This window comes from Corythoichthys intestinalis, chromosome 8, assembly GCF_030265065.1.
Source record: "Corythoichthys intestinalis isolate RoL2023-P3 chromosome 8, ASM3026506v1, whole genome shotgun sequence".
Taxonomy (NCBI): domain Eukaryota; kingdom Metazoa; phylum Chordata; class Actinopteri; order Syngnathiformes; family Syngnathidae; genus Corythoichthys; species Corythoichthys intestinalis.
The window spans coordinates 29,280,495-29,295,990 of record NC_080402.1 but is presented as its reverse complement, the minus strand read 5'-3'; the positions used below and the strand labels follow the sequence as shown (position 1 = coordinate 29,295,990).

The 15,496-nt window shown below is 33.9% G+C and overlaps 3 protein-coding genes across 16 annotated transcripts in view; 2 read left to right on the top strand and 1 right to left on the bottom strand.

Annotated features, from left to right (window-relative positions):
• nfixa (nuclear factor I/Xa) overlaps positions 1-15,496 on the top strand; it is a 235,507-nt gene that overhangs the window by 151,857 nt on the left and 68,154 nt on the right. The gene's annotated exons all lie outside the window — the stretch shown is intronic.
• LOC130920005 (FAS-associated death domain protein-like) lies at positions 3,894-5,588 on the bottom strand. Its single transcript, XM_057842738.1, has 2 exons — positions 5,458-5,588; positions 3,894-4,807 (listed from the first exon to the last, which is right to left on the bottom strand). The coding sequence occupies exons 1-2, from the start codon at positions 5,465-5,467 to the stop codon at positions 4,533-4,535; spliced, it is 285 nt and encodes a 94-aa protein (XP_057698721.1). The 5' UTR covers positions 5,468-5,588; the 3' UTR covers positions 3,894-4,532.
• On the top strand, positions 8,578-9,989 carry LOC130920006 (FAS-associated death domain protein-like). The gene is made up of 2 exons (XM_057842739.1): positions 8,578-8,708; positions 9,359-9,989. Exons 1-2 carry the CDS (start codon positions 8,699-8,701, stop codon positions 9,631-9,633), a joined length of 285 nt encoding a protein of 94 aa, XP_057698722.1. The 5' UTR covers positions 8,578-8,698; the 3' UTR covers positions 9,634-9,989.

Genomic DNA, 15,496 nt, shown 5'->3' with positions numbered 1-15,496 from the left:
TGTTAATACTTGTAATTCAGGGGATTTGGATGACTTACTTTAAAACGCATTGTTTATAAACTGTATGCATATTTAAACATTTATGGTAATGTAATTATTTTATTGTTAGTATGTTTTTAAAGAGTTTAGTAAGTGAGATGAATAAGTTTATACACACCATGACTTACCAGCTCATTTACTTTTTTGGCAGAAGTAATTTGTAACTGTAACTCTTTACTTTTTAAAGTACGATGAACAACAGTGGTTACAAGTTAACGTTTGTGTTTAAGAACGACAACTACCGTCTTACTATTAAGATGAGCAAACATTAGGATGATGTACAACTCAGTTTCATAGCAAACGTATTAGTTCAAGAGTGTTCCACTTAAAAGACCCCTACCATGACAAAAACAAATGGAAACTAATATTCACTTAGAAATCAAAATTACGTGACATAAAATGTTGAAAATTCAGGGGGTTTGGAAGACTTACTTTAAAACACACTGTCTCTAAACTCTGTACAGTATATTTAGACATTTATGGGAATGTAACTTTTTCGTTGTTAGTAAGTTTATAAAGAGATTAGTGAGCGAGATGACTAAAGTTATACACTACATGAGATACTAGTTCATTTACTTTTGGGGAGAAGTCATTTGTAACTGTAACTCAATACTTTTTAAAAGTAACATTAAAAAACTGGTTACAAGTTAACTTTTGTGTTTAAGAACAGCAACTGCCGTCTTACTATTAAAATGAGCAAACATTAGGACGATTTGCATCTCAGTTTCGTTAAAATTGTATTAGTGGTAGAGTGTTCTATTTAAAACATCAACTATCACACCCAAAAACAAAATATCGTCTTCTATGTTCAGGGGAGAAAAAAAAAAAAAAAAGAAGTAACTTTTAGATTTATAGGTCATTGAGATTACAACATCCGCATGTTACTAACATAGATTTCTTACAATATAAAAAAGTAGATGGATATAAGTTAAACAAACTTAATTTTGAATATTAATTGAGTACTTTAATATTATTATAAAAATTAGGGTGAGCTGATATGTTATCCCCACTCGTTCATATTTAAAAAGACTTTTTTTTTTTAAAGTCTAAAAGACTGTCTTTAAGGATAATGACAACGAACCCCTTGTTAGGGGATAGAGAGGAGCCACAAACGTGTTGACTTTTATGATGTTAGGCCTTCAAGAGGGGGGCACACACAGCCCCCAGATTGTTTTCTTAAACAGCCCTGTTTCCAGTTGAAGGCAAGGGTACACATAAACGTACATCAGTAATAACAGATTAAGGAATTACTTCAAAACGCAATGTTTATAAACTTTATGCTTTATTAAACATTTATGGTAATGTAATTATTTTATTGTTAGTATGTTTTTAAAGAGTTTAGTGAGCGAGATGAATAAATTATACAGTACATGAGTTACTAACTCATTTACTAGTCATTTGTAACTGTAACTCTTTTTTTTTTTTTTTAAAGTTAGATTAACAAAGCTGGTTACAAGTTAACTTTATGTGTTTAAGAACAACAACTGCCTTCTTACTATTAAAATGAGCAAACAATAGGTTGGTGTACAACTCAGTTTCATTACAAACGTATTGGTTCAAGAGTGTCCAATTTAAAAGACCCAGTACCATAACAAAAAACAAATAGGAACTAATGTTCACAAAATTACACAACATAGAATATTGAACATAAACAATGCTACATCTGAAGAGTTATATGTTAGTATATTTTTAAAGAATTTAGTAAGCGCAATGAATAAGTTTAAACAGTATCCAGACCAAATGGACAGCCAGCTGAGTTCTACTAGCCATCTCCACCCCACTGCTAGTACCTGCAAACACCTACAACGCGATAAAACATACATCTGAAAGTGTCAATTTCAACAAGGGGACAAGGAGAGGTTAAAGGTAGGGGCAAAAAAGCAGGCTTCAAAGCCCTAGACAGTTATGTATTTAAAAATATCTGCAATGATACGATTATCTCGTTATTTCAAAAGATTTCCTGAACATTACTTTAGTACAGTACGCATTTGTTTTGTGCATATATTCATTCATTTCCCATTACTTTAGTACAGTACGCATTTGTTTTGTGCATATATTCATTCCTTTCACATCCTGAAGAAATACAGAAATACTGATACAGTTGGTGTACCTTCTCTTACAAAACAAAATCATCTTGTAATTGCATAATAAGTGCTGTTTTGCAAACGTTTTCACTTAAAAAGTGCAACAAGCAACAACTACGGTACCTCGAAAAGCATACTGTACATATCTGAACAATGATGAGGGAATATGTTGGACCATTTTTAACCATCTGTCCTTTTGTATTCCAAAAGCTACCACTACGTACATACAGTACACTTATCTCATACCTGAGTCAATCCAAGTGAACTAAATAAATATTCAAAACAGTATATGTTGCGTTACCAAGTTTGATAAAAAAAACATTCAAATAAGAGTTAGGTAGTTACATACCGGCGTTGTCAATGGCCATACGTGTACACAATTTGAAGATGAGTCACCTTTCTCATTGGTACGATTTATTCAAAAATAATTCTAAAAACACTTTAGCCATAAAACTATTCATTTAACTTTCTGCTCATAATACAATTCAATGTAATTGAGGTGGCACTGTCATGACTGAATGTCTGACTGTCATGCATCATTGTGTAAGGTTTGCTTGTTCCTCCTCCTTCCTGTGTGGGGTTTACGACGGGTACTCAAGTTTCCTCCCACATTCCAAAAGCATGCATGTTAGGAGTATTTAACCCATCAAATTGGTCACATAATTTTTGGGGCTATCCGGAAATTAGTCTGGTAACCCTTCCATTTTGGAAGGATCTTTGTGTTTGAGGCATGCTCGTAAAGCCTCCTATTTTTACCCATTACATACTTTCCTGAAGACTTAAACATTGGCATTATTTTTTTTCTTCCTCAAAACCCCTGTTTTTTTTTTTTTTAATAAGAGCAACTTTATGTATCTTTTAATAAATTATAATAAAATGTATCCACACCATTTAGCAGTCTAAATTTGTCTTTTGAAAACCTCAGCTGTACACTCGCTGATGTCAGGCTTGTACAGAGTATTGTTTTCTTACACGCACAATTTTTAAACCTGAATTACTTTTTTGCATGACCACAATAAGTAGGTAAACTGTACAGTTAATTGAATGATACATACTTTAAAAATGACCTGAAGAACCTTTATCAACATGGATTTTTCTTTAGAAACTCGGTAGCTAGGTTCCTGAAGGCATAAAAGATGTACTTTTCTCCAACAAAAGCTTTTGTTTTTTTAGTTCGAGTAATTACAGATATTTTTAATATGTCATAAAAACACGAAATACGACAATAAATACAACCAAGTCACTTTCGTGTTATGTAAGAATTTCAGTCCCAGTACTTGTATTTATTTATTTTTTTGTATGGTGTACATTTAAAGAGAATCACCTGAAAATATGTCTATTATACGGTAGCAGCTTTCTGTGATAATGTCATACCTGAAGTCAAATTATAGCCCAAATATTTCACGCCTGATATATTACATTGTTTCTTTTTTTTTTTTTTTTTTTTTATCTATTTAATTATTTCAATGATTAATTATTTTAAATTAGGTGGCTGAGTGGTTAGCACGTCTGCTTCACAGTTCTGAGATCAAGGGTACAATCTCAGAGCTCCGGCCATCCTGTGTGGAGTTTGCATGTTAGCCCCGTGCCTACGTGGGTTTTTCTCCGGGGACTCCGATTTCCCCCCACATTCCAAAAACACGCGTGGTAGGCTGATGGAACACTCTAAATTGTCCATAGGTATGAGTGTATACGTGAATGGTTGTACGGGTCATTGTGGCCTGCGATTGGCTGGCAACCGATTCAGGCTGTACGCCACCTACTGTCCGTAGTAAGCCAGGATAGGCTCCAGCATAACCGCGACCCTTGTGAGGATAAGCGGCATTGAAAAGGAATGAATGTATTTTTAATTATTTTCATGATTAATTATTTTATGAACTTATTTTAAATCATTAATTTTTATTTAAAAAATGTTTAATGACTCATTATTTTAATATTTTAAATGATCAATTAATTTGTATTTCTATTTATTTATTCTATGATTATTTCAATTATTTTAATGATTTGTTTTAATTATTTTAAAAATTATTTCTATTAAATTGTGATTTAAAATTTCATTTTCGGATTCCTTATTTCAGCAGGTGGAACGAGCTGTAAGGTCTGAGTTACGTCGACGTCTGTTTGCCAGAAGTGGGTAGGGTAGCCAAAAATTTTACTCAAGTAAAAGTAGCGGTACTTCAAAATATTATTACTCAAGTAAAAGTAGTCGTCCAAAAAAATAAATAAATAAAATATACTCAAGTACAAGTAAAAAAGAATTTTATTTACCGGGCAAATACTGTAAATAAATTGGTCTTTCCAACCATCTCAGATTGTGTTATGCGCACCTATATCTTAATACATATTCTAAATGACCACAAATCTGCTGCATTATATACATGGGTTAAATATTAATATGTCATTGGTTCTCTATTGAGGTATCATCCAGGCATCCTCCACTTTATCAGCTGTGAGATTTTGGTGGCATGCCCTGAGAGCCCTAACTAAGTCTTTAACGCAGACTTCGGATCCACGATTCTTGCGCCATTCCTTCAGCAGCTCTCTGGCAGTCTCGTCCAAATCGTTCGGATGTCTCGTTGAGACGGAATCCAGTTTAGTTTCGGTCAGACCCAGCTGTCGTCCTAATCTACGCCAGTTACGACCCAAGTTTTCAGCAATCACATTTGCGGCAATGTCCAGCTTGGCTAAAAGGGAATAGGAAGAGAAAAAGGGGAAAATACTTTATTCATTCAATTTGTGGTTTATAGTCCTGCGCGGCTTATTTCTGGATTTTTACAGGCCATTGAGCTGCAAGTGTTTTAGTGTAGTAGTATGTGGACACCACATTCCGAAAATTATGGTAATTTGTAGGTATTGAGATTGTCAATTCAACGTTTCTTTGGCATTTTTAATTCCATCAGTTACAAAATTGATCTAAACAGGCTTTTTATTTTTTCCCTAACGTATTCTTTTTTAACATAGTCAAACCTTTTTGGTTACTTTGCATTTTATCAATGTAATATTTAGTAATTTTTCATTTCATTTTGCATGTTCATTTCTAAAATTTTGCATTGATGTGTTAAAAATTTGTTTGTTTTACTTCTTTTTTTTCTCATTTGAAATAAATCTTTTTCTATTTTGTGTTTAGTCTTTATCAAAAAAGGGGGAAAAAATCTGTACAATGCAAAACAAATTACAGGTAGTCCCCCGGATTACGAACGAGAATTACCGCAGAAATCGGAATTAACCCTTTAGGTGCCCCTAAATACCCCCTAAACCTCAAAATAACTATCCCAAAACATGTATTATACGTCGTAATAATAAAATTAAAGAAAAATAAAATAGGATACTGTACCTGCCATCATTGTTGGGGGATGGTATAAAAAGGTACACTGACGGCTTGTTCACAAGTGGGGACACAAGAGTTCTTGATTCGCTGATGTTTACGGTAGTTTTTTCTTTTCAACCACAGACACACCATAGAACACGTTGACCTGCTAGTGAAGAAACAGGTAAGTCGATGTGACTTATGAATCTTATTTAGAGCTTGGTCGAGCTGCTTATGCTACACCATTGCTTGCTGCATCGCACTCTACATCCTTAGTAGAATACAGAAAACGAACTGATTGGGTGTGCGCTCACTAGAATTACATTTATAAATTTCACCATTTTAATTCAACTTGTAAACAAATTATTATTAGCCTTATAGTCCCAAGAATTGTACAACGACGACAGGAAAATCCAAACAACGCACGGAGAAAACAAAACTCACGCATCATGTTATTGAGAAAACAGCTCCACTTATTGGTGAAACAAATATTTGCAAGGAAACTTGGCGGGTGTTAGATTGAGAATAAATTTAGTAAAATACAGAGCTCAGACACACACTGTACACCGACGAGACGTGAGAAAAAAAATACATAAATGAAGCATTATACCCTCTAATGGAGAAAATACTTTCTTCATAATTACTATCTTTTTCTTGACAATTGGACTCAAGTAAAAGTAAAAAGTACAGACTTTTAAAACTTTGATTCAAAGTACATTGTTCTCAAAATGTTAATCAAGTAAATTTAACGGTGTACATGTAACGCGTTACTACCCACCTTTGCTGTTTACCCCTAAAGATATTCGACCAATACCGATACAAAGACCAAGACCAATGTCAGTGCGTCCCAGTGAAACACATCCCATTACAATTTGGAACTCATTTCCTAAACCCATCCGTACCTGTTCAGACCTTCCCACATTCAAAAAACTGTTAAAAACTTTTAACTTAAAACTTTTAAAGCTTTTAACTTATAATTATTTTCTTTATTGTTTTGTTCTGTTCACTTTGTTTGATGTTTTTGTTTTAACTGTAAAGCGTTTTTGAGCATTGGTAAAAGCACTCTGCTAATAAAATGTATTATTATCATTATTATATTTGCAAGAGATCCTGGGAGACCAATGATTGCCACCATCGAAGAACACGAAGTACGTTTTCACATATATTAATATGTCTGATTCGAGGTTTGCTTTCTTTTCCTGAAATTCTGTCTGATTCAGAATCTGTTATGTTTGTGATTTTATTTGTTTTTCTTTTCTTTTCTTTTCTTTCTAACCTGATATTCCGCCCGAATTACAAAACATTGTGGACCAAATAAACATTGAAATGGTATTGGAACAAGATGAGCATTTATCAATTGAACCTGATTATCCTTTTTAAGACTTTTAATAGAAGATTATGTAGATTTCTTTAATTCTTTAAATGATGCCTAAGAGAATTGAACCAGCCACACACCTAAAAGACATGAAACACCCCAAAAAAATGAGACACACATGGTTAATAAGGATGCAACAATACTCGGTTTTCTATTGAACCGTTCGATACGCCCTCTTCGAATCGATACGCAAAATTATTCAATCCAAATGAAACGCTCCCAAAATGTAGTTTTCCGAATTTATATTTGTCGTCTCTCCCGCAAAAATGTCCGGCGCAGCTACGCCTTGAAAAAACAAACTCTGCCGCCAGCAGCCTCCCTCTAACTGTCTGTAAGGTGGGAGCTGTGGCGCACGAGAATCATTGCATGTGAGGAAAGACAGGAACTTTAGGGTGAGCTGATATGTTATCCCCACTCGTTCATATTTAAAAAGACTTTTTTTTAAGTCTAAAAGACTGTATTTAAGGATAATGACAACGAACCCCGCCAATATATTGTTGCTGACTTGGCTGCTACGAATAACCTCGCTTTGACAACAGACAGCTTAACATCCTAGGACACAGAGCTCTAACTCACGGTTACATGATGAACAATGAGTGGCAAATTAAAAGCACTGTACTTCAAATTTGTCCTGTTTATGAGAGTCGATTGTCAAATGATGTAGTGCAGTAATGAGCAGACCCGACTTCTGTGGCGTTTGTTAACTATTTTTAATGCCCAACAACACTCGCGCGCACACACTAGATCAGGGGTTCCCAACCTATTCCACTAAGGCACACTGTGGGTGCAGGATTTCATTCTTACCAAACAAGATGACAACACTTTTTCCCCAATCTGGTGTTTTACAAGTGCAATCAGTTGATTGCAGTCAGGTGTGGCTTGTTTTAGCAGAAGCCTCATTGGTTCAACTGTCTCTGCTGGATCGGCTGGAACAAAAACCAGGACCCACAGTGTGCCTTGAGGACTGGGTTGAAAACCCCTGCACTAGATATCAAATAGCAACCTAGATGTGCTTCGTTAGATCCCCCCAAGTCCCATGCCATTGGCTGTGTGACCCCAGAGTGATCATGGGACACATAGTCCATATACTACTGTGATGAATTTAAAAAAACAAAACAAAAAAAAACGCCATGACTGAATGGAAATTAAGTAGGCCATATCAATCCATACCGGTGACTATAGACAATGCTGCAAATATTGTTAATTCAGTACGTAACACAGATGGACTGGGACCACAAATATGGTGATATGTGGTAAACATACCTGCTAAGAGAACAGTAGCAATCAACATTGTGCCCTGCCTCACTTTACAAAGAGTAAAGATTGTCCTCAGCACTTTTATACAAAATTTCTTCAGATCAGTAAGAAGTAAGCACATAAATATTATGCGCTATAATGCATGTTTATATGATGACATTGTTTATATGATGGTGTTGTTATTTTTGCTTGTTAGCAAAATAATTGAAAAGAAATAACACTTGTATTTTTTATGTTGTGTACCTTGTATCAAAATTCATACCGAACCGTGACTTAACTGTATCGTTGGATCCCCAATGGCTAATAATAATTTGTTTACAAGTTGAATTAAAATGGTGAAATTTATAAATGTAATTCTAGTGAGCGCACACCCAATCAGTTCGTTTTCTGTATTCTACTAAGGATGTAGAGTGCGATGCAGCAAGCAATGGTGTAGCATAAGCAGCTCGACCAAGCTCTAAATAAGATTCATAAGTCACATCGACTTACCTGTTTCTTCACTAGCAGGTCAACGTGTTCTATGGTGTGTCTGTGGTTGAAAAGAAAAAACTACCGTAAACATCAGCGAATCAAGAACTCTTGTGTCCCCACTTGTGAACAAGCCGTCAGTGTACCTTTTTATACCATCCCCCAACAATGATGGCAGGTACAGTATCCTATTTTATTTTTCTTTAATTTTATTATTACGACGTATAATACATGTTTTGGGATAGTTATTTTGAGGTTTAGGGGGTATTTAGGGGCACCTAAAGGGTTAATTCCGATTTCTGCGGTAATTCTCGTTCGTAATCCGGGGGACTACCTGTAATTTGTTTTGCATTGTACAGATTTTTTCCCCCTTTTTTGATAAAGACTAAACACAAAATAGAAAAAGATTTATTTCAAATGAGAAAAAAAAGAAGTAAAACAAACAAATTTTTAACACATCAATGCAAAATTTTAGAAATGAACATGCAAAATGAAATGAAAAATTACTAAATATTACATTGATAAAATGCAAAGTAACCAAAAAGGTTTGACTATGTTAAAAAAGAATACGTTAGGGAAAAAATAAAAAGCCTGTTTAGATCAATTTTGTAACTGATGGAATTAAAAATGCCAAAGAAACGTTGAATTGACAATCTCAATACCTACAAATTACCATAATTTTCGGAATGTGGTGTCCACATACTACTACACTAAAACACTTGCAGCTCAATGGCCTGTAAAAATCCAGAAATAAGCCGCGCAGGACTATAAACCACAAATTGAATGAATAAAGTATTTTCCCCTTTTTCTCTTCCTATTCCCTTTTAGCCAAGCTGGACATTGCCGCAAATGTGATTGCTGAAAACTTGGGTCGTAACTGGCGTAGATTAGGACGACAGCTGGGTCTGACCGAAACTAAACTGGATTCCGTCTCAACGAGACATCCGAACGATTTGGACGAGACTGCCAGAGAGCTGCTGAAGGAATGGCGCAAGAATCGTGGATCCGAAGTCTGCGTTAAAGACTTAGTTAGGGCTCTCAGGGCATGCCACCAAAATCTCACAGCTGATAAAGTGGAGGATGCCTGGATGATACCTCAATAGAGAACCAATGACATATTAATATTTAACCCATGTATATAATGCAGCAGATTTGTGGTCATTTAGAATATGTATTAAGATATAGGTGCGCATAACACAATCTGAGATGGTTGGAAAGACCAATTTATTTACAGTATTTGCCCGGTAAATAAAATTCTTTTTTACTTGTACTTGAGTATATTTTATTTATTTATTTTTTTGGACGACTACTTTTACTTGAGTAATAATATTTTGAAGTACCGCTACTTTTACTTGAGTAAAATTTTTGGCTACCCTACCCACTTCTGGCAAACAGACGTCGACGTAACTCAGACCTTACAGCTCGTTCCACCTGCTGAAATAAGGAATCCGAAAATGAAATTTTAAATCACAATTTAATAGAAATAATTTTTAAAATAATTAAAACAAATCATTAATTTTTATTTAAAAAATGTTTAATGACTCATTATTTTAATATTTTAAATGATCAATTAATTTGTATTTCTATTTATTTATTCTATGATTATTTGGACGACAGCTGGGTCTGACCGAAACTAAACTGGATTCCGTCTCAACGAGACATCCGAACGATTTGGACGAGACTGCCAGAGAGCTGCTGAAGGAATGGCGCAAGAATCGTGGCTCCGAAGTCTGCGTTAAAGACTTAGTTAGGGCTCTCAGGGCATGCCACCAAAATCTCACAGCAGATAAAGTGGAGGAAGCCTGGATGATACCTCAATAGAGAGCCAATGACATATTAATATTTAATCCATGTATATATTGCAAAAGATTTGTGTTCATTTAGAAAATGTATTACGATATAGGTGCACATAACACAATCTGAGCTGGTTGGACAGACCAGTTCATTTACAGTATTTGCCCAGTATATAAAATTCTTTTTTACTTGTACTTGAGTACATTTTTTTTTTCTGGACGACTACTTCTACTTGAGTAATAATATTTTGAAGTAGCGCTACTTTTACTTGAGTAAAATTTTTGGCTACTCTACCCACTTCTGGCAAACAGACGTGGACGTAACTCAGACCTTACAGCTCGTTCCGCCTGCTGAAATAAGGAATCCGAAAATTAAATTTTAAATCACAATTTAATAGAAATAATTTTTAAAATAATTCAAAACAAATCATTAAAATAATTGAAATAATCATCAAAAATAATTAGAAATACAAATTAATTGATCATTTAAAATATTAAAATAATGAGTCATTAAACATTTTTAAAATAAAAATTAATGATTTAAAATAAGTTCATAAAACAATTAATCATTAAAACCCACGTAGGCACGGGGATAACATGCAAACTCCACACAGGATGGCCGGAGCTCTGAGATTGTACCCTTGATCTCAGAACTGTGAAGCAGACGTGCTAACCACTCAGCCACCTAATTAAAAATAATTAATCATTGAAATAATTAAATTAAAAAAAAAGAAACAATGTTATATATCAGGCGTGAAATATTTGGGCTATAATTTGACTTCAGGTATGACATTATCACAGAAAGCTGCTACCGTATAATATACATATTTTCAGGTGATTCTCTTTAAATGTACACCATGCCAAAAAAATAAATAAATACAAGTACTGGGACTGAAATTCTTTTATATAGCACAAAAGTGACTTGGTTGTATTTATTGTCGTATTTCACGTTTTTATGGCATATTAAAAATATCTGTAATTACTCAAATTAAAAAACAAAAGCTTTTGTAGGAGAAAAGTACATCTTTTATGCCTTCAGGAACCTAGCTACTGAGTTTCTAAAGAAAAATCCATGTTGATGAAGGTTCTTCAGGTCATTTTTTAAGTATGTATCATTCAATTAACTGTAAAGTTTACCAACTTATTGTGGTCATGCAAAAAATCAATTCAGGTTTATAAATTGTGTGTGTGTAAGAAAACAATACTCTGTACAAGCCTGACATCAGAGAGTGTACAGCTGAAGTTTTTAATAGAGCAATTTAGACTGCTAAATGGTGTGGATACATGTTATTATAATTTATTAAAAGATCCATAAAGTTGCTCTTATTAAAAACAAACAAACAAACAAACAAACAAACAAACAGGGGTTTTGAGGAAGAAAAAAATAATGCCAATCTTTAAGTCTTCAGGAAAGTATGTAATGGGTAAAAAAATAGGAGGCTTTACGAGCATGCCTCGAACACAAAGATCCTTCCAAAATGGAAGGGTTACCAGACTAATTTCCAGATAACCCAAAAAATTATGTGACCAATTTGATGCGTTAAATACTCCTAACATGCATGCTTTTGGAATGTGGGAGGAAACTTGAGTACCCGTCGTAAACCCCACACAGGAAGGAGGAGGAACAAGCAAACCTTACACAATGATGCATGACAGTCAGACATTCAGTCATGACAGTGCCACCTCAATTACATTGAATTGCATTATGAGCAGAAAGTTAAATGAATAGTTTTATGGCTAAAGTGTTTTTAGAATTATTTTGAATAAATCGTACCAATGAGAAAGGTGACTCATCTTCAAACTGCGTACACGTATGGCCATTGACAACGCCGGTATGTAACTACCTAACTCTTATTTGAATGTTTTTTTTAATCGAACTTGGTAACGCAACATATACTGTTTTGAATATTTATTTAGTTCACTTGGATTGACTCAGGTATGAGATAAGTGTATGTACGTAGTGGTAGCTTTTGGAATACAAAAGGACAGATGGTTAAAAATGGTCCAACATATTCCCTCATCATTGTTCAGATATGTACAGTATGCTTTTCGAGGTACCGTATTTGTTGCTTGTCGCACTTTTTAAGTGAAAACGTTTGCAAAAGAGCACTTATTATGCAATTACAAGATGATTTTGTTTTGTAAGAGAAGGTACACCAACTGTATCAGGTGTACATTCATTTTTTCAGGATGTGAAATGAATGAATATATGCACAAAACAAATGCGTACTGTACTAAAGTAATCAGGAAATCTTTTGAAATAACGAGATAATCGTATCATTGCAGATATTTTTTAAATACATACCTGTCTAGGGCTTTGAAGCCTGCTTTTTTGTCCCTACCTTTAACCTCTCCTTGTCCCCTTGTTGAAATTGACACTTTCAGATGTATGTTTTATCGCGTTGTAGGTGTTTGCAGGTACTAGCAGTGGGGTGGAGATGACTCGTAGAACTCATCTAGCTGTCCATTTGGTCTGGATACTGTTTAAACTTATTCATTGCGTTTACTAAATTCTTTAAAAATATACTAACATATAACTCTTCAGATGTTACATTGTTTATGTTCAATATTCTATGTTGTGTAATTTTGTGAACATTAGTTCCTATTTGTTTTTTGTTATGGTACTGGGTCTTTTAAATTGGACACTCTTGAACCAATACGTTTGTAATGAAACTGAGTTGTACACCAACCTATTGTTTGCTCATTTTAATAGTAAGAAGGCAGTTGTCGTTCTTAAACACATAAAGTTAACTTGTAACCAGCTTTGTTAATCTTACTTAAAAAAAAAAAAAAAAAAAAAGAGTTACAGTTACAAATGACTAGTAAATGAGTTAGTAACTCATGTACTGTATAATTTATTCATCTCGCTCACTAAACTCTTTAAAAACATACTAACAATAAAATAATTACATTACCATAAATGTTTAATAAAGCATAAAGTTTATAAACATTGCGTTTTGAAGTAATTCCTTAATCTGTTATTATTGATGTACGTTTATGTGTACCCTTGCCTTCAACTGGAAACAGGGCTGTTTAAGAAAACAATCTGGGGGCTGTGTGTGCCCCCCTATCTACTCCCTATCATAAAAGTCAACATGTTTGTGTCTCCTCTCTATCCCCTAACAAGCCCAAAAAGGCTCCATCTCAACCAAGCATAATGTGCTTTCAAATAATGTTTTTTGAACAATATATATTGTTGAAATAATGTTATTTACAGTATTTCAATAATAAGTACTCAATTAATATTCAAAATAAGTTTGTTAAGCTTATGTCCATCTACTTTTTTATATTTCAAGAAATCGATGTCAGTAACATGCGGATGTTGTATTCTCCATAACCCATACATCTAAAAGTTACTTATTTTTTCACCCCTGAACATAGAAGACGATATTTTGTTTTTTGGTGTGGTAGTTGATGTTTTAAATGGAACACTCTACCACTAATACAATTGTAACGAAACTGTCCTACTGTTTGCTCATTTTAATAGTAAGACGGCAGTTGTTGTTCTTAAACACAAAAGTTAACTTGTAACCACTGTTGTTCATCTTACTTTAAAAAGTAATGAGTTACAGTTACAAATTACTTTTGCCAAAAAAGTAAATGAGCTAGCAACTCATGGTGTGTATAAACTTATTCATCTCGCTTACTAAACTCTTTAAAAAAAGATACTAACAAGGAAATAATTAATCATCATAAATGTTTAAACATGCATATAGTTTATAAATAATGCGTTTTAAAGTAAGTCATCCAAACCCCCTGAATTACAAGTATTAACAGAGGCTGTTTATACAGCGCTTCAGATGCAGCATTCTTTTATTTTCAACATTTTATGTCACGTAATTTTAATTTCTAAGTGAATATTAGTTTCCATTTGTTTTTGTCATGGTAGGGGTCTTTTAAGTGGAACACTCTTGAACTAATACGTTTGCTATGAAACTGAGTTGTACATCGTCCTAATGTTTGCTCATCTTAATAGTAAGACGGTAGTTGTCGTTCTTAAACACAAACGTTAACTTGTAACCACTGTTGTTCATCGTACTTTAAAAAGTAATGAGTTACAGTTACAAATTACTTCTGCCAAAAAAGTAAATGAGCTGGTAAGTCATGGTGTGTATAAACTTATTCATCTCACTTACTAAACTCTTTAAAAACATAGTAACAATAAAATAATTACATTACCATAAATGTTTAAATATGCATATAGTTTATAAATAATGCGTTTTAAAGTAAGTCATCCAAACCCCCTGAATTACAAGTATTAACAGAGGCTGTTTATACAGCGCTTCAGATGCAGCATTCTTTTATTTTCAACATTTTATGTCACGTAATTTTAGTTTCTAAGTGAATATTAGTTTCCATTTGTTTTTGTCATAGTTGGGGGTCTTTTAAATGAAACACTCTCCAACTAATACGTTTGTCATGAAACTGAGATGCAAATCGTCCTAATCTTTGCTCATTTTAATAGTAAGAAGGCAGTTGCCGTTCTTAAACACAAAAGTTAACTTGTAACCAGTGTCTTTAATTTTACTTTTAAAAAGTAATGAGTTACAGTTACAAATTACTTTTGCCAAAAAGTAAATGAGCTAGTAACTCATGGTGTGTATAAACTTATTCATCTCGCTTACTAAACTCTTTATAAACTTACTAACAACGAAAAAGTTACATTACCATAAATGTCTAAATATACAGAGTTTAGAGACAATGTGTTTTGTAGTAGGAAGTAAATCCCCTAACCCCAAGAATTACCAGTATTAACATTGACATAATATCTACATAGCACTTCAGATGCATTACTCTTTCATATTCAGCATTTTATGTTATGCGTTTCATGTTCTACACGTTATTACCTTATACATTCTATAACATCTTTCACATCATAGATGTTTCTCTTAACTGATTGAAGAATAAGAACACTATTTACAGTATTTTGGAGCATTTGGTATTTATTTGTATCAAATATATTACAGTCTGTTAAGAAAACTCAAACCTAAACTTCGGGACCATTCACCAGTGCAAATCTCTGAAACTGTATGTTAGGTCTACTGCACAATAACCAGAACACTATGCTTCATTGCGCCGTAGGCGGGAGCTATCAAAGAGGGCGGAGTTTCGCGTCGAGTATTGAGACATGTTTCGAATCAGTCGGCCTGCGGGATCGCAAGGAAGAAGTTGG